This window comes from Pseudoliparis swirei, chromosome 7 (genome assembly GCF_029220125.1).
Source record: "Pseudoliparis swirei isolate HS2019 ecotype Mariana Trench chromosome 7, NWPU_hadal_v1, whole genome shotgun sequence".
In the NCBI taxonomy this organism is placed as follows: domain Eukaryota; kingdom Metazoa; phylum Chordata; class Actinopteri; order Perciformes; family Liparidae; genus Pseudoliparis; species Pseudoliparis swirei.
The window spans coordinates 10,671,337-10,691,108 of record NC_079394.1 but is presented as its reverse complement, the minus strand read 5'-3'; the positions used below and the strand labels follow the sequence as shown (position 1 = coordinate 10,691,108).

Here is a 19,772-nt window from a genome sequence, read left to right as displayed (position 1 = left end):
AATCGAGTATTCTCAAATCCAGTCACATGGTCCTTACCCTGCTAGCGCCCTCTGCTGGATGGCAGCTCCCTGTGGCGGCTCTCTGGCCACTGGCGATCTGCTCCTTGAGCCTCTCCACCTCCCTCTGGGCCTTCTCCGCTCTCTGTGCACAGACATGGCATCACAGCGTTACCGCACACTGGCCGCGTCCGTCGGCTAATGAGATGATCAAGGTGAGCGCGTGCACATAAATCAAAGGAGGCGCCCTTCGCTCTGAGATTTTTTAGAGCCGAGTGGAAAACCTGAGCCGGGGCCCCCTGTGCAGACGAGTGCAGCCACTCGGTGTATTCTGCTGAGGGGGCTGTTCACCCACTTTATTCCCCAAACTGTTTACCTGCTCTGTCACACCCGGCCTGCTAATTAATGATTCATTTTGAGAACATTTATCGAGGAGCTGCTGGCGGAGAGGCAGCGGAGGGAGAAAAAGAGCATGGGAGGGAAAAGCAGAGGGGAGAGAAGAAAAAAGGAAAGAAGCGGAAAGAAAAAAGAGGTATCACCAGGAAAGGAAGCAATCAAGGCAGCGAGATAACTGAGGGCCCCGGCGTTCGGGCGCTCCGGCATCAATCGCGCTCGGCAGTCGCTGCTCGCTCTCTGCTGAGTGGAGCCGTGCTGCCAGAGCGCCCACCGGCGGGGGCTCGGGTTTACACTCGCTAATCACACGCTCGTGGGAGGGGGAGGGAGGGAGGGGGACGCAGGACGGAGGGTGTCTAATTAAAGCCGAGGCTTGATTACAGGAGTGATTACCTTAACGAAGGAGCATCTCAATCAGAGCGGAGGGAGACTGTACTCACCTGGTTGGCTTTCTCGAGATTCTCCATGATGGCGTCGACCTCCTCGGCCCTGGAAACAAACGCAGCCGGTCAGAGAACCGCAGGATTAACGAGAGACGGTCACAACTATTATATTATCACAGGTTTTGCTAATAGGGGACACTCTTGTCAAACAGTTACGCCACTCTCAGTCATGATCTCAGACATATACCAATGTTCAACTTAGAGTTGTTTCTAATATTTTATCCACCACTGAAATCTTCAGTGGATGAATGTGTTGTTACACTGCATTAGTTTTAGGTGTCTTTATAAAGAGGCACTTAGTTGTATCTTTGTATACTCCTATATCTTTCATCCCTGTTTTTTTATATTTTATTTTTTATTCTTGTGTGTTTAGTTTATTGGTGCTGCTACTGTGATGACAAATTTCCCCTTGGGGATTAATAAAGTATCTATCTCTATCTATCTCTGCCCCTTTCTTGACACTTCAGCAGAACTGTAGCCAGGAAGTAAGAAATAAGTCATAAGTCCAAATTCCTGCAGTGTAACCATTATTAGTAACATTTTAACAGCCACCCCAAAAAGTGTTTCAGTTTCAATTGTACCTGACAGGATTTCAAAGCTTTTTACAAAATATCTGCAATACTGTAGTAAATAAATATTTAATACAAAAATAATCACATTCAGATATTGAGTATAGCAAATATCGTAATCCAGAAAGTGCAAATTGTGTGCAATGGTTGAATATGAACCCCTCTACAGGCCATTGGAAGTCCTCTATACGTAGACACCGGACATGAGGACTGTGTCCTCAATCGAGTCTCGATAGATGTACAGTACGTATAATTCATCTCCTCACAACTCATACATCCCACCATCAGAGTAGTCTAATTTAAACAGAAACTCAGCGGGATTATTCATGAGGTTTGTTTGAAGTTCAAAAGTTTCCTTTTGCACACGTGGGACCAGCTTTTCAGAAGGTAGGTGGGGATGAATTAACGAGGATGCTGTGATTGATTTTAATTATGCACGCGTTTCTGGACACGGTCGTCCTTTTCCCCAAAAGAAAGAAAAATGTGTTCAAAGACTTAAAAAAAATCCACATTAAAGAAACCACATTCAGTCAAATCTCCAACCTCTTTCCTGTTGGCACCTAACCGCTCGTATTGTCCGACATCAGCTGCATAACTACCCCGAATATTAGTGATATATATATATGTCAAAAGAGAAAAAGGCAATACTATATCTACGGTGACATGTGGAGTCGGGCGGATAGCCAAACCGTCTCGAATCAAATGTCCCGGCGTTCATGATGATCAGAGTTGTGCTGGTTTCAGAGGGTCTTGGCGTTGCCCCGGTCCCATCGATAAGGCCAGGATGGATGGCGCCCCGCTGACAGCGCGCACTAACAGGTGTCAGCTCCCACGTTTAATGAACTTGTGCAGTACGGAAAATGTTTTGTATTGATTAGCTGCTCGGCTACTCAAGCCGAAGCAGACAAATTGTCTTTCTTATCAACATTGAGGAAGCAGTCAGCGAGAGTAATAGAGGCCGGCCCCGGCGTGCAGAGGCTCGGGGGCAGGGAGGAGAAACTGCAGCCTGGAGCCTCGGGGTCGGTCGGGCACGCAGGAATTTGACCAGGACAACGCAAACACACACACACACACACACACACTGTATGACGAACAACGTAAACAGAGATGGTCGTTCAGACTGCAGAGAGGTAAACCCCAAAACTGAGAATGTGTCCGATCCAAACAAAATGGATGGCAGTGGCTCTAGAAACATCAGTTCAATCGCGCCATGGATTAAGCCTGGGAGAAAATCCATTAGCAGCGGCTGACTGTGCTCTGGAGCACAACCCAAACAAAGGAGTGTTTACTTTGAATGTCTATCGACATCCTTCATACAAGCTCAGATTCATTTCGGCCGTGCGGTGGATACATTGCGCTCAAAGACCAGGACAAGGTAGAGTGTTTTCTGAAGCAATCTTTAAATGGAGCAATTCTTCTTGAGGGCTGTCATGGCCCAGCTGCCAGCGAAGGCAAACACAGACCTCTCTCATCGACCCGCATTAGTGGCTGAGTCACTCTCCGCCTTTACAATGGCATTCCTCAGCTTCACACTGGACGTGAGGTTATGCCGTGCCACGGAGAAGATGGCATTGTGCGTAACCACGGCGACGCGAGGGGTTACGGACGGAGACCGAAAACACGTGGAACGGTAACGTCAACACAAAAATGTGAACTCGGGAGGCCGGCTCTTACTTGTTGGTCATCTCCTGGTTGTATTTACACCGCAGGTCCAGCAGCTCCGTCTGGGCGGTGTCCAGAGCTGGCGAGAGGCAGACAGCAGGAGAAGTGAGATATTAACTTCCAAAAAACACACGAACCCTGACCTTAAAGCTACATTACTGAATTAATTTGCCAATATCATTTTGGACTCCACTAATATGTAACTGAAATGTGTGCATGTGTGTGTGTGTGAAGTCGCAGTTTTCTTCACAAAAACTGCGAGCAGCAATAACGAAGGCCGAGCGGGGAGTCCATTGCGTATTGCGCCGTCGTCTTTTCAAAATAAAAGTAATTCTCAGGTCAACATTACCAATGTGGGGTCACCGTAAACAGCCAAAGAATTCATAGACTGAGGATGTTAGACTGTTACACGTGATGAAAACTGAATTCAATTCCTCGACGTGTCAGTTTGAACTTGTGTCAACAGAGCAGTGTGTGTGTTTCAGCTTCTGTGTTTCACCGTGTGTGTTTCAGCTTGTGTGTTTCAGCGTGTGTGTTGCAGCGTGTGTGTTGCAGTGTGTGTGTTGCAGCGTGTGTGTTTCAGCTTCTGTGTTTCACGGTGTGTGTTGCAGTGTGTGTGTTGCAGCGTGTGTGTTGCAGCGTGTGTGTTGCAGCGTGTGTGTTTCAGCTTGTGTGTTTCACCGTGTGTGTTGCAGCGTGTGTGTTGCAGCGTGTGTGTTTCAGCTTCTGTGTTTCAGCTTCTGTGTTTCACCGTGTGTGTTGCAGTGTGTGTGTTGCAGCGTGTGTGTTTCACCGTGTGTGTTGCAGCGTGTGTGTTGCAGCGTGTGTGTTTCAGCTTCTGTGTTTCACCGTGTGTGTTGCAGCGTGTGTGTTGCAGTGTGTGTGTTGCAGTGTGTGTGTTTCAGCTTCTGTGTTTCACGGTGTGTGTTGCAGTGTGTGTGTTGCAGCGTGTGTGTTGCAGCGTGTGTGTTTCAGCTTGTGTATTTCACCGTGTGTGTTGCAGCGTGTGTGTTTCAGCGTGTGTGTTGCAGCGTGTGTGTTTCAGCTTCTGTGTTTCACAGTGTGTGTTGCAGCGTGTGTGTTTCAGCTTCTGTGTTTCACCGTGTGTGTTGCAGCGTGTGTGTTGCAGTGTGTGTGTTGCAGTGTGTGTGTTTCAGCTTCTGTGTTTCACCGTGTGTGTTGCAGCGTGTGTGTTGCAGTGTGTGTGTTTCAGCTTCTGTGTTTCACCGTGTGTGTTCCAGCTTCACAGTCAGCGTACGCGTAGCGGCTCAGGTTGAAATGAAATGTAACAGCTTCAGTGCGTCGTGCGAGTGTTTAAACCACTTACATGAATGCAGAACCTTGATCTTCTCCTCGGCCTCTGATAGTCTGTCAGCCAGGCCGACATTGGCGCTCTCCTCCTCCTCCTCCTCCTCCTCCTGGGAGAAGAACATATTTCTTTACATCCCGGCCACACATTTGAAGCCAGAACATGCAGCTTAATGCCGTGAGACAGAAACACGCGTGTTAATCCCGCCCCCTTCTACCAGCTGGAAACAGCAGGTGTGACAAACTTCACAAAGATAGATTTTTAAAAAAAACTTTCAAAGTCGTTGTGTTAATGTGTCACTACGACCCAACGTGTCCCCAGGACCAGCTACATGTGAGTGTTTATGCATTATTGTACAGGGTTACAAATAGAAGATAAATTATTCTCTGTCTTATATCATTATACATTTTATATTTTTGGCTCAGCACGAACATGGATTGAGAACTTTGCTTTGAGAAAATGTTTAGAACATTAAACACTATTTCATATTATACCAAAAGTAATATCTTAACCCTTGTGTTGCCTTCGGGTCATTTTGACCCGATTCAATATTTAACCCTCCTGTCGCCTTCGGGTCAATATGACCCGATTCAATGTTTAACCCTCCTGTTACCTTTATATTTACTAACATATTTTACCCTTGAGGTCAATATGACCCCAGCTATTAAAATCTCCAGAAAATTATTAGAAATAATATTGTTTTCCAAGTTTAAGTGTGAGGTACTTTATGTTTGTTTGTTGACTCCCGAAAGAACACCGACATTAAACATTGAATCGGGTCAAATTGACCCGAAGGCGACAGGAGGGTTAAATATTGAATCGGGTCAAAATGACCCGAAGGCAACAAAAGGGTTAATCAAATGTCAGTGGTCAGTGCGCTCAGGATTGGTCGACGCATTAAAGGTTTGGTGGTCCTTCTTGGCCAGATGCATGGTTAATTTGTACTTAATTTTTATTTATTTTGATGTTTTATTATTATTATTATTATTATGCATTCTTACTTTTGAAGGTTGTATTCCTGTATCAAAAAAAAAAAGTTCAGTGGGTAGCTGTGTCCTATTTTCTCAAACTGCTACGACATTTGCATGAATCCACCACGCCCGAGGGAAAACAACCAATCCCGGCCGAGGAGCCTCTAACGCAGCCGTCAGTCGCTGCTCGTGAGGCTCGTGATCAAACCGTCAGACCAGGCAGAACCAATGTTTTCAGAAACCTGAGCTCGTTTTGGACCCGGCCGCCATGTTGAAACAATCGAGCCGAAACCGAGCGCCACCCACCGGCTGGAGCAAACTTTGTCATTATCAGAATCTTGATTCATATTTGATCGGCGCTGCCTAATCTGACAGTTTGATTGTAGTTTGCGAGCAGTGATCGACAGCCGCGTTAGAGACTCCTCGACTCTGATTGGTTGTTTTCCTTTAAGCAAAGAGGATTCTTGCAAATGCCATTAGGAGCACTAAGAGGAGGCGGAGGAGCCAGATTTTCTTTTTTTCACAGTTTATCTTCCTCATGCACTGCTTTCAGGATAATTGTTTGATGTATGAACCTAATGCAAATCAATAATGATTTTCAGTAAAAAGCACAGAGTGGATCTGGTTCTCACCCTCGGTTCTCCGCTCGGTCCTGGTAGTTCTGCTGCGGAGAACCGGGGGCCCTGGGGGCCGGTGTGCTGTTGGGCGTCATCAGGGGGGCTGGAGAGCTGGATCCTGGGGCCTCCTCTGTCCCTGCTGCCCCTGAGACCTCCGGACTGTCCTCTGACGGCTCTGTGTGGAAGAGAAGGGCCGGCATTGGTTCTCCGACATCCGCTGCGAGATCCGATATGAACGGATAAAATATGACAGTTCATTTGTTTGAGAATTCAGCCCCAAATCCAATATACATACGTTTCCTTTTACCCGTAGTGCTGTTTATCAACCTAGATTGTTTTGGTGTGACTTGTCTAGTTTTGGAGATATTGGACATAGAGACGTCTGTCTCCTGTCAAATATAATGGAGGTAGATGCCACTCGGCTTGTGCTGCTCAAAGCAAAAAAGATACATTTGAAAAAACTCCACAGCCATATCTCTCTTCAGACATCATGATCCACTTACTCAAGATAATCCACAGACCTTGTTGTGAGCAGTTTCCCAGAGGGACTATTTTTCAAAATGTTTCCGGATATGCTGGTAGAATCCACAGCCTTCCAAAAACCTGGTACATTTAAATTAAATTCCCAGTACTTTCTGTACGGGTAGCAGCTGCTTCAGTGCTGCATTAAAATTAAAATTGCATTCGAGTGGGACTTGATGTTTGGCCTGACCTGTCTTTTCAAGGTACTCCAGGTGTTTCTTCCAGTGCCCGCTGATCTCTCGTACCAGGGCCTCGCTGTCTGGGGCCGAACTGTGAAGGTGCTGCAGCCTCTCTTCCAGGGTGTGTGAGGCCTCCAGCACAGGTGCTGGATCTGTGAGAACAGACACAAACAAATCCCTGTCGAAACATCTCCAAAGATTCACATGATATACTATCTTTAAACAAAACAAACTTTACAGAGCGCTATTCCACCGAGACTTATCTCCAAAGAGTGACTCTTAGACTTTCCCCACTCAGTCGCCTTTGAACATTTCACAGGCCGAACCTAATGACACGAGTGCCGCTCCGACCCTTCACATGTACAGAAATCAACTCTAATGAGTCTTCTCATGTGCTGATGAATACCAAAGATGACTAAAAAAGATTGCCTCGTGAATATGAGACGGAGTCTCAAGTCCCGAACACACACCTCGGCAAAGTGTAGAAAAAGTCTGCTCCTGAAAAGGGATAGAGAGAGAAGGAAAAAAAAGCGGGATTCTTTAGCACAACAGAGGAGCTGTTTTGCAATGCATGCGCGGCAACACGGGGCCCATGGGGCCAACTAGGAGGCTGTTTCTCAGCTAACAAGTCTCCTCTGTATCATTTGATCATTTAAATTATTATGCCAGGAATTCTCAGGAGGCAGCTCGGCACTCCACATCACAGGGCTGTTTTTAATCTTCCCCTTCCCTTTCTTCCCCTCCCGAAAAGTTCAACAGCTCAGAGAGAGAGCTGCTCCTGTTGTGTACCTGCCTGCCGAACACCAAAGGAGGTGACTTCTAGTGCCAAAGCACAGAGAGGGAAGCTCAGGGGAGCTCCTTGACAAGGGGGGGGGGGGGGGAGGCAAGATGTAGAGCCAAGCGCACGCACACGCACACACAGACACACACACAGACACAGACACACACACACACACACACGGAAGCCCTTCAAAACTCTAAAAGAGGAGGAAAATCGCTGCTTTGCTGCACAAACTTTTCTCCCACAGCTTTCATCCTCTCATCTTAGACTTCTGTGTGTGGAACCCAATTGGATCCCTTCTTCAGTTTGGGCACCGACTGAAGTGACTTTTCATAAGAAGTTGGAGCCACAGACGTTTAAACTTTGCCAGATGCCGCAGACAGAGAACGCAAACTCTGAGCTGGCAAGGCCACAAAACAAATAAATGCTCATCAGAGAGCCAAAAACGTCTGCAGTGTGCAATTTTTTTGAAATACTGGCCTTACATTGCAGCTGGCCATATCTGCATTTTAATCTCCATTTAATTGATCGAGCTATTTGTTTCTTCCCAGGACCGTTTACAGTCAAACGTTGTCTGCACTCATTGTTACACCAGCTCTGGAGATATTGCATCAGTCACAAGGGACATCACTATTAAGAGCAGAGCTCTTCTGAGACAAACAGGACGACTTGAAGCGCTGCTATCCCATCGACCCACTGTCACAGAAATCACTTTATCAGCCTCTTTCCCATATATCCTTTCAACTTTTAATGATCAAAGGACAGAGATTATAGAAAGGGATCTCTCACACGCCGACAAGCCGGGAGTATCAATCAGTGGCAGGGGGGGTGAAGTAAAGTCAAATATAAAGTGAAGGAATAGAACTTAAGTCTGTATACAAAATTAACCCCTGTCAAAGAAGAAGCAGCAGGGGTACTCCCCGAGGGCCCGGGATCTACAGTTCCTGAAGGAGTCCAGAAAGACTGCTGATCGCCTTGGAAAGTAGAGCGAATTGATGTAGCGAATAAGAAGCACTTTTTTTCGAGCAGCTCTAAAGCGTAAATCCACCGAGTAAACTCTGGAAAGGAAGAGGAATTCAGCATTAACCCGACCGCTCACATTAATCGAGACACAGCTGACGAGGCATTGCGTATGTCAGGTGAGTCGCATCTGTCTTGCGGCAAAAATAAACGGATCAATTTTTTTATTCATCCCTGATCTTAATTACAGATGATTGGATGTCTGCTCTGGGGTCATGAGAACTGATCGGGGCGACGGCAGCTCGTTTCAACTGATAAATCACATGGATTATTTGATGCATCATGCTCTCTGGCGAACGGCCACTGGGAAGAGCAGAAGGGCAGAGTGAGGTTCAACGAGGTCACGCTGAGCACACGCGTTCACTCGCCATGAGACGGACATCAAAGGCTATTTATGGTTTGTTACAACTCGAGTCATATTTGTCGTGGTTTTGACCTTGATTTGTATCAGTTGTAACGACACCGTACTCGTAGTAACGTCTGAGATCTGGGAACATGGTGACAAGGCTGAAGCAAAGTCCAACGGGACAAGAGAAACACAATCAGAAGTGTTGTAAACAGTTTGTACAGATAAAAAAAAAATGTTGGGATGTAAAATTGTTACGTGTGCACACGTGAATCCCTCATTGCCACTGCGGTCCATCCTGTACAGAAGGAATCTCTTCCATATGATTGGCTATCTGATCGTCGGACTGCTCATTTAAATTGACAAGAGAATTAGAAATTTGACATTTATACAAATTAGAAAATAGGGTGGGTGGGTTTACCTACAGGATTTCAGTAAAACTCCCGAAAGGCCGAACTGGCAGGTCGTCATGGACCTTTTATTATTAGCCTGGGCCAATATAATACTTTCAATGAGGGGGAGACGAGCGGGCCCCTCTCAATCTGGACCGGTCCACGTTTTGGTTGAAGTCAGATTTCCATGAAGAACTTGACAAACTGCGACTCGTGTGTGATCTTGTTTAAATTGGGTGCAGCGGTGGCGTGCGGATACAAAGTGAGGCGGGAGGACCTCTGAAAGGGTGTTGAAGGTCTTCAGCATCATCAGATTCTCTTTAAACCACAAACAAACTGCATTAGTGTTCAAATGACTGGCAACACTCTGCTCACGCAACAGGCCTGCATTTCACTCCCAGTATGTTAATAACCAAGAGGTAGAAGAGACTGTGGTTTAAAAAAGTGTTTCAACGATAATGTTGGTAATGAACAGATCCGTGAGATTCAACCTTATTACCCACTGACAAGGTTAAGAAAGAAAGATATATGCGCTAACAAACTTTTTTTTTAAAGTTATAGAGTTATATAAAGCATGGTGTAAGCACGGTGTACTGGAGGCGTTTTCATCCTCACACTGGTCTGCAGCTCGCTGTGTGAGTGTCATCAAAATTAGAAATGACAACGTTCCGGGTACAAAAGTGATAAACCCTGACTTTCTAAGAGCCAACAACTGTTGGCATGATTTTTAATTGTTTTTGCACATCTTCCGCTGCATTGGTATTGAGTTTCATCACTTTGGCTGAGCGGTAATGAGGCCGCCACCCTGTCAGCTGCCTCTTTGTGGTCACCGCGTTGCCGCGCTATTGCACATCTCCAAGCGGGCGGGAGGTAGTCGCCAGGTCTGGGGCCTTCAGGAGCCGGAGCTCATCAGAAGCTGGACGGCTCAGCGGACTGCAGGGGGGGGGGGGGGTCACCGGGGAGGACGGCGCACACAGGTTCATGATGTGTGCCGAGGTGGGTGGGGGTGGACCAGGGTGGTGTGTGTGCGCCAAGACAAGCAGGTGTGTCGGGGCGGTCCGTCTTGGCCCTGTCAGCGATACACCATCATTAGGTGGTGTGGGCGCAGCAGGGTGCGCCATTATGTCTCCCTGGGCCCTGTGTAATTACGCTCTGACATAATTAACCCAGCAAGCCCATTAGCCAGGCATTGGCTGGCTGAAGAGAGAAGAGAAGAAGAAAAAAACCGCTATAATTATTTGTTGTGCGCATGTTAATGAGGCCAGCTGTGTTCCCATCATACAACACGAACAAATTAATTTACAAGGCTGTGCTCCAAGGTTTTTTTCTTTTCATTCAAAACAGTCTTGTTTTTTTTCCCTCCCCTCCGAGTGGACTTCAAGGTCCATCAACACGCCGCCGCCGCTGCTGCAACACACAGCAACACTGCTGTAATGTTGTTTGTCAAGAAGCAAAACTAGGTTGAGAGAACAATACGTCTTTACTTTCACCTTCACAGGCAGCGTGACGTGATACAAGCCATACAGGATGAATTGTTGCCTCTTTCTTGCTGCCTGTCAAGGATTACCTCCGATTAGAGGGAAACAATAAATGCTCGGAACAAATTCATAAACATGACTTTACTGTTTGTGGTGCATTTTAAAACCCGAGGAGCATTTGATATTCAGATAGCGAACTGAAGCGCCTGCCGCACCTTGATGTGGGAGAAGGAGTGAGAAAATACCAAAATATGAAGATAGACGGGGAATGAAAGAAATGATTGTGGGAGAACAAAACAAAGCTGAAAGAGAAACTTTTTAACCTGTTCTCTTCAGTTGCCGTGACGTGTCTTTGTTTGACAGACGGAAGGACGAAGAAGAGATGACATCAATACCCAGACCTTTTTTTTTTTAAAGCTCAGAACACAGAGCGGAGCCGGAGCTCGGTAGCGTTTAGAATTAACACCGGATGCCGTGGTGAAGAAAACAAAAGTGCTAAAGACATATTTAAAATAACTTAGTCTCTTATTTTTGAGAAATGTATGACGAATCACAATGAATGAATGTCAGAAGTACACCCGTCTGTCGACTTTACATTTTTTAATCCCAAGGTTACATTTTATCTGCTCCAAGGCACACACACGCACACACACAGACACACAGACATTCCTACACACACACACACACACACACACACACACACACACACACACACACACACACACACACACACACACACACACACACACACACACACACACACACACACACACACACACACACACACACACACACACACACACACACAGAGTTGCTTTCTTTTAAGAGCACACTCTCCTGGTCCCTCTGGGGTCTCCTACTCCACAGGGATCAGTTGGAGAGGCCCAGCTCCTTTATGAACATAATGCATTATTAACCACCTCAAACATCTCCTGGGCCTTTGTTTATTACTGCTCTTATTAATCACTTGTGCATAATCCGCCCAGAGAGCTTCCATCTTTCCATCAGCTTTCACACGTCCTCATCCTCCGACAGACTGCCACGCTCCTTCTCCTCCTCTCATCCTGACTGGAGAATGACAATAAAGGCAGCTCGCCTCGCAGGCCTCTCTCGCTGCCGCTCGCTTGTGTACATGAAAGGTTGAGCAAGGACAACTATTCTTTCTGCATGTGAATGACTCTGAATTACGAAGGTCGCCGAGTTCCGCGCTGATAATCTCATAGCCCAGGGAAACATCTGATGTGAATATGTGAGGCACTTACAACCCTCTCACTTCACAAGAAGACGTGCTGTGACAAAAAGCCGCTCGCACTCGAGCTCTGCGCCGCAGTACCGCTGGTCACCACTAGCAAGCACTGTTGCCATAACATTTCTCACACACACACATGGAAAGACAAACACACCTCAGACATGCCTTGGGCCCTGGCGCGCGCACACACACACACACACACACACACATACACACACAGACACACTCACATACTTAGAGGGGTGTATTCAGATCGGAATCTTCACAAGCTCTCAGTGAGCTCCCCACTCAGATAAAAGGAGCTGTGTTCAAAAGGAGAGAGGGAGTGGGGTGGATCCTAAGGGATGAGTGTGTGCACTGAGAGGAGGCGAGGAAGAGCAAACACCTGGAGCGTCAGACTTAGGGCTACGCCCCTGGCGACGAGGCCTCGCTGCTCTCACAGAGGTGGCGACAAACGCAGGGCGTTCAAACGCCACCCGCGCACACACACACACACACACACACATGCACACTCCAGCAGAGAAGAGCAGAGCGAGCCGGCGAGGAGGAGAGGAAGAAAGGAAGAGAGAGAGGGAGTTCGGTGCATCTCTGGGAAACCGATGAATTCGGGCAGAAGCTGCCACTGTTTTTCAGCGATCAGGACTTGTTTATCTGCACTGATCAAAACCGTGCAGAGGTGATATAAACATTGTTAGGGAAGCTCGGCTAACGGGCCTCTTTCAAGCCCCAGACTGGGTCGGAGTCACAGTGCACAGCATGGGGAGATGTCACATGCAAATCAAAATACAGAGCGCTAATGAAACACTCCAGTGGATTGACATCTCGGCTTAGGGGCCTCATGAAAGGCAAGAAATCACTTCAATCACTTGCATCAAGAAGTTATTTCTGTTCCCAGTTTATTGTTGCATTCCAGTTGCCATTGAACAGGAATATTATCTTACGATGCAATGACAAAGAGAAACGTCATCAAGCCGGAATCTCACGAATGTATCGGCCACGCTATTTGTGTTCAATAGTGGGCACGGCCAAGTAGATCACTGATATGTGACCAGATGGTGATGATAGCCAGATACAACAGGTCACGTATTGAGCTTCTACTGTGTGTAGCCCCCCCCCCCCTTTTTCTTGTTCGCCTCCTGCATTCATTAACTCTGGTGTTGGCCCGCTCTGATTGGACCGAAGGCCTTAATGTCGGCACACAAATGAGCACGCGCGCAGACACACGTTGGCACTTTCAAATGAAATAATAGGAGGGGGGGGGAAACGTCACGCAATGAATAGTAATAACTGCATTAAGATTAACGAGCATGGCGTGTAAAGAATAATTGCATCTGTCAAAAGATTAAAAATACATGAGCTGTGGCGTTTGTTGGGAGAACGGCGGGAACGCTCGCCGTTGTGTTGGAGGGGCAACGAGAGACGAAGTGGGTCCGCAGCCAAATGACTGTCCTCCGGTGTGCCTGGAGTCATCCATTCTAGCGAGGGGGGGGGGGGGGGGGGCGAGTTGTGACCTTGGACACCAGCAGCAAGATGGACACTGTAGGCCCTCCTCACAGATGGCAGAGTGTCTGCTCGGGCCGGACACAGACACACTCTCACTGCTCTGACCTCGTTCTGGCTGCAGCCAGAGAAGAGGGAGGAGCCTGTGGGAGAAACTAAAGTCGGGATCAGCCGTTTGCTATATTTGTGCCTTTCGCGATACAAACGATGTCAAATTAGGCAATCAATTAGTTAAATTGTTGCTGTGACTTGGCCGGAAGCCAAGGACGGCAAGTTGGACCCCGACCGATCTTAGCTCAGCAGCTTCCACTTCATCGGCCATATTTAACAGCTGTGTGCTTTGGGTCAACATCACAGGGCGTGTTGTAGAAGTGTGGAAACGAGGCAGGAGGCAAAGACAATCCGACAGCATGGTCTTTCTGTTGAGATATAGTGAGATGTCCCATTGAGACTTTATGGGTCGCTGAAGATACTTTGACATTAAAGGAGGGAACCGAAACATTGCGACAGCGTGAATTTACCGTCACCATCATGTTCCCAATTCGTCCAGAGCTCACAGAAGACATGCGACATTCGCCTATAAACCCAGAGCCGTACCGGTTGTGTCCTATTCCGAGACAACACGAGCCTCCAAGTTATTAAATGGAACATCAAATTATAAAGAAATGTGCACCATTTGGTTTGGCCTTCTTCTCAGACGTCTACAGTCTACACAATCAAACTTTGTTTTTTTACCAAATAGTCGCCCCCGGTGGCCATTAGAAAGAAGGCAGGTTTAAGGCACTTCTGCGTCGGCTTCCCTTTCGAGACCCGGCAGTTTGCTGCCTGGAGGACCCGAGAAGAACACACCTTTCACGTGTAATCCAATACAGGAGAAAAGTAATGGTCGGCTACAACTAATGTAACTACTTCTGCTGTTCAGTAATTACTCAACCAAATTCTTAAGTGTGTAATTTTATTCCTTTTTTCCATTAAGTAATGAGGACTTCCTTCTGTTTTTCAGGCAACTGTTGAGGCAACTGGCTTCCTTTCCCCCGGTGATCCAGGGAGACACACTCCCTTTGTAAAGGTAAGGTCAAATGGAGGAAGAAGGCTCTCTGTGTTACGTCACCTGATGCAACCTGACACAGCGAGGTCTACTCCTGTAGACTCAAAACAATGACCACACACATACAAAGAGAGAGAGGACAGACACACGAGGCACCTTGGAAACACTGCTTTAGTGTTGTACTTACACATCAGAGTTCATGGAGACAATAGCCTTTGTCTTTGTTCTTAAACATAACAACTCTTAGATGACAACTCTATACTGTTTGTGGCAGAGTATATCCCGCAAGACGCTCCTGGGCTTGAATTAAGTCCTCCGTATAAAAGGTATAGGTCAGAAAATCAAACTGAATATATCTTCAAAGAACGGTATTTCTTATCAAGAAAATAACTCCATTCAAAGTGTACGTGTGTGAATGTGTGAGTGTGAGTGTGCTGGTGGCGGCGGCGGGGCAATATCAGGCCGGCGACTTCAAGGAAAAATGGAGACCTTTAAAAGTCACTTGCTGCCGTCGCTATTTCTCTGACGCGGACTTTTATCTTGTATTCATTGAATCTGTAAACAGCATTCTCTCCTCCTGCCACAAGTGTTCCTCTGATCTGGAATGAGATTGGGCCGCGTTCGGCTGCCGTCTCCTGCGACACAGAGCAATCCAGTCCACGCGCCCCGCCACCGAAATAACAACTGAATAGACACACAATGCGTCTTTTCCCCGCTCCAACCTAGCGCCTTGCCCCCCCCCTCCCCCTCCCGCCATTGGCCTCATCAGGCCTGTGTTCCACATGAAGCCAGACTTCAGTAGGGATTTTAATTGGCCCTCCACAATCAACAGCAGAGCTCCTCAAGGATGTGTTCGCTCCTCAGCCGGGCTACACTCAAGGACCAGTGCTGGGTTTTGAAGTGGCCTCACGCAGAGTTCTGGAAACCACTCTGAGAGCACAGACTTTGAAAAATAGATAAGAGCCACAGGGTATAGGGGTTTTATGTATCTTATGTCCATGTGCCGTTGGCTCGCTGTCTATGGCAAGAACATCCATTTGGCTTTGTGTGTATTCATATTCATATGATACGTCATATACTTGTAGGGCTGGTCCAGTGATAGAGGGAGAGGGTTGATCTCCGGGAAGTGATCTTTGGGGGGGAGATCATTCTAGAAGTAATGTGTGAGTGCGCTGCCGCTGCTGCTGCTGCTGTTGTTTGTGAATCTGCACATCTCTTAGTGGGAGACTCACCTGGGGCCTCGATAAGCTGTTTGTAGACTCCCAGGAACGCAGACTCGGCCTCCTTGCTGCGCTTGTTCAGAGCAACCACCTGCAGCGGAGAAGACGCCATTAAGGTAAACATCGACTGATATTAATACTGGCATATGTCGAGCTCACAGTGCACAGAATATTTACATTTCAGACATTTAATAGATTTTTTACAGAGAGCAGAAAGCAGAGCACAAATTTCAAATTGCCAACAATGAATCGATAGTGACGAGAGCAAAGGTCAGCCTCACAGCATCCTTCCAATAAATGAAACAAACAGTTCTGCCTGCCGTGTATACGTTTCGCCTCTTCGGTACATATGACGGAGAAATACTGCGCAGTTCAAATAACGCTGTGCGCGGATTGACCAACTCGTAGGTCGTCTGAACACGAGCGCGCTGACAACGAGAGCGACGAGGCGTAAGCTCCGACGACGTCCGCCCCGCTGCCAAGCCGCGTGTGGCGAGGTGACATTTGGCCCGTTACATGGAAGTGTCGGCGTGCGCGAGAAGGCTCGCCAGCGACGGTGGCCTCCATCACCGGCAGCACTCGGCACCTGCCATCCTCGGCTCGGCGGGTGATGCAAACCAATTAACGATTCATTAGGAGGGACAAAGAAAGCGAATTAGCCGCCACCTGGCCCCATGGAGAGGGCACCTGCACGAGTGGCTATGTGGGTTAGCCTCGCAGCTCCCGGTCAGACCTCGGCCCTGCTTGTGAGTCAGAGGACGCGCTGTGGCTGCCTCTCGACGTCCTCTGCTCCGCAACAGTGAATCAGATCAGGCCCCCCCCCCCCCCCCCATAAGCAGACGGATTTCAAATTATTGTCATCTATTGTCTACGTCCTTTCTGTCACTGTTGATTACAGCCTCCGTCGGATCGACCGACTCCACGTCGGAGGGTCAAGTGCGCGGTACGGCGGAGCCCGGCTGCTCATCGTCGGGTACGACCACACTTGAAAAACGTTCATTTCGGCCGAGGCTAAAAACACTCATGCGCGTGTGGCGGTGGTGTGTTGGGGCCATTTCATGGGGTGATGAATAAGGTGTGTGGAGAACGGCGAGGGACGGAGAGCCTTTTGATTTACTGGAAATGGCTGGCGTCGCCCCTGGGGAGGCATAACGACAGCATCATGTTTAAAGGAAATATCATAAAGATCAAGCAAATCCCCCCCCCCCCCCCCCCCCACACACATCCGTCCCTCTTGGAGCAGCTCAGAGGAGTTCATGGAAAATGGAAAAGGTTGGAGGCGAATCAATACAGATGCAATAGTCCGGAGCTCTCAGCCAGCTCCCTGCTCCACTATATGCTGTCGTTTTACTCAGCTATACCCCAATGTAACCCCCCACCACACCCACACAAACACACCCTACCCACCAACCTCCGTCTGCCACGAGCCAATAACAACCCTCCGCTCTTCAAGGTGACAATGAGCACTTTGTGACATCCGGACAAACTATGAACAGCCTTTGGTTTGACACCTGAACTCCACGGCCGCGAGAGCCGGGTGGCTGAACCCACAGCTCGTCGTCTACTTCTCACCGGCTGGCCCCGTTTCCCTCCGACGCAGAAACATCAAGCGAGGCTCCCCACTGCATTAGTGAAAAGCCTGCGATCCTGTGAAGGCAACAGCAAGGGCTCCGTCTTCCAGAGACACACGTGGGGGTCTCATGGCCCTCCATCATCCTTTAACGAGAGAACACGGAGATTACCGCCACAATCACACCGTTAACCTGCCTAAAGACACGAGTGGAGACATCAATCACACGGCTGCCTGATGCCTTCTCGCGTTAGCGCCCTCTATGCGTACAGATACACCCCCGCCCCCTCCCCCCCCCCACCACAACCCTTGCTATCATCAAAGCACTCTGAGGTGTCGTGCATAATACAGGCTGATCAGGGAATCATCTCATCTCAATGCTAATCCACCTCCAGCCAAGCACATGGGATTACAGAGCCAGAAGTCTCACACTCACACAAACGAGCGGATCGGATGCTCGAATGAAGAGGTACAATTTAAGGAAAGACGACAACTGGAGAATCTCCTCTTTCTCTCTCTGGATGCGAGATCTGGCTCCTGCTCACAGCACATTCTTTGTTTTTACCCCATTTGTGATAAAGGATATGGCTACCGAGGGAATGGGCTTGGCCACAGGTTGATCTTTTTACAAGCAGGAGTAAAGCCCGGGGCAGGAGTAACAAGAGACAAAGGAAACCTGTTAGCGCTCCTCCATAACTCTTCAAGCAGCAACCGAGTGGGCAGAACACAGCCTCTGGGACGAGGCTGCTGGGAAATACTTACTGATAAGCCTGTGAGGATACTTACAGTGCCCGCTACTGTGTGCGCCTGAGAGTGTGTGAGAACAGGCTCGCGTGAGAAGTACATGAAGGGGGGGGAGAACAAACATGGAATGAAGTAGAGGAAGCCGAGTGAAGGGCGACACACACAGAGACGCAGACAGACAACGGAAAAGAGGGGTTCCCGTAAAGAGCGCAATTAGCAATTATGCAGTCATCAATTACAATTATCACAACTGGTGATTATGCAATTATCACTCGAAATCATCGTTTTCCCCCTCTGCCTTACCAGTTTGCCACCCTCTGTGATTTGGTTGTTTGAGGACGGGTTGTGATGATGCAGGTGATTAGTGTGTGACGATGGGGCGGGTGGAAAGGCAGATATTGCGCTCTGTGTGTGTGTGTGTGTGTGTGTGTATGTGTGAATATGCAATTGTACCAGAGTGTACACAACATGTGATTGCATTTTTTGTGTTTGCATATCTGTGTGTGTGTGTGTGTGTGTTCATGGTTACACTGTTTCCGTGTGGTTGGTGCGGTGGGTGGTATGGGGACAGACGATGTATGGTTCCACGGTCCCTGAGGCCTCCAAATTACCTGTCATCTTCCCCACGATGCAAAGGTCAGTGCACAATCATAGGGAGTCCATCCTACTGTGCCGCTCACTGAGCGCCAGTCCGGCCCACAGGCTGACAGGATGTCACAACAACCCCGGTCCCGCTCCATGCTTATTAGAACAAAACAGTGGGAAGCCCATCGCCACCGCAACACCACTCGTCACTGCAGCTTCCACAAGAATCCACCAAATTCACGACAAACGTCCAGTCCATGGTCCTAATGCAAGAAAATGAGGCAAAATACGCTCTATGCCGTGTGCAGTGTTGTAGTTTTTTTCTTCAATCTAATCTTTATTTGTACAACATCCGCTTTCAACTTCAAACGTCCTCCATTTTCAGCGTCGCCATTTTGAGCCTTGTGTAATGTTCACGACGGCAAAGGTACCCATGGGGGTGTGAGAAAATATCACCACACCAATATAGTATCTCAATATTATGTTTTGAGATACTATTTAGATTCCCCAAAACACCATCTATTTGTGTTTAATAGTTTATAAAGACTTTGATCAATGTGAATCCAGATGCCACTGCTCTTTACTCAGATTGTTTCTGCACATGGTGGTATTTTCTTTATACTGTGACAGTTTTAATAAAAACGTTATTTTAAAATCACAATATGGCAATATATTAAATTGTAACCCCCGTATCATTAAAAACTCAAGCCAAGCCAATGGTCAGCTGGTTCATTTTTAAACGTTCAGGAAGTTTCTTTACTCCTGTTTAGATTTTAAATTATACATACAGGACTGTCTCAGAAAATTAGAATATTGTGATGAAGTTCTTTATTTTCTGTAATGCAATTCAAAAAACAAAAATGTCATGCATTCTGGATTCATTACAAATCAACTGAAATATTGCAAGCCTTTTATTCTGATTTATTGCTGATTATGGCTTACAGCTTAAGAAAACTCAAATATCCTATCTCTAAATATTAGAATATCATGAAAAAGTATACTAGTAGGGTATTAAACAAATCACTTGAATTGTCTAATTAACTCAAACACCTGCAAGGGTTTCCTGAGCCTTGACAAACACTCAGCTGTTATAAATCTTTTTTTTTACTTGGTCTGAGGAAATATAAAAATTTTATGAGATAGGATTTTAGAGTTTTCTTAAGCTGTAAGCCATAAT

General features: G+C 47.4%; 1 protein-coding gene across 1 annotated transcript in view; it reads right to left on the bottom strand.

The window, feature by feature from the left end:
• The window catches only part of cux2b (cut-like homeobox 2b), a 97,513-nt gene that overhangs the window by 18,464 nt on the left and 59,277 nt on the right, over positions 1-19,772 (bottom strand). Inside the window, exons 4-10 of the mRNA XM_056417994.1 lie at positions 15,709-15,787; positions 6,674-6,814; positions 5,977-6,136; positions 4,392-4,501; positions 3,077-3,143; positions 831-879; positions 38-142 (exon numbers count right to left, since the gene is read on the bottom strand). Coding sequence (XP_056273969.1) covers positions 38-142; positions 831-879; positions 3,077-3,143; positions 4,392-4,501; positions 5,977-6,136; positions 6,674-6,814; positions 15,709-15,787 — 711 coding nt within the window. The remainder of the gene's footprint in view (positions 1-37; positions 143-830; positions 880-3,076; positions 3,144-4,391; positions 4,502-5,976; positions 6,137-6,673; positions 6,815-15,708; positions 15,788-19,772) is intronic.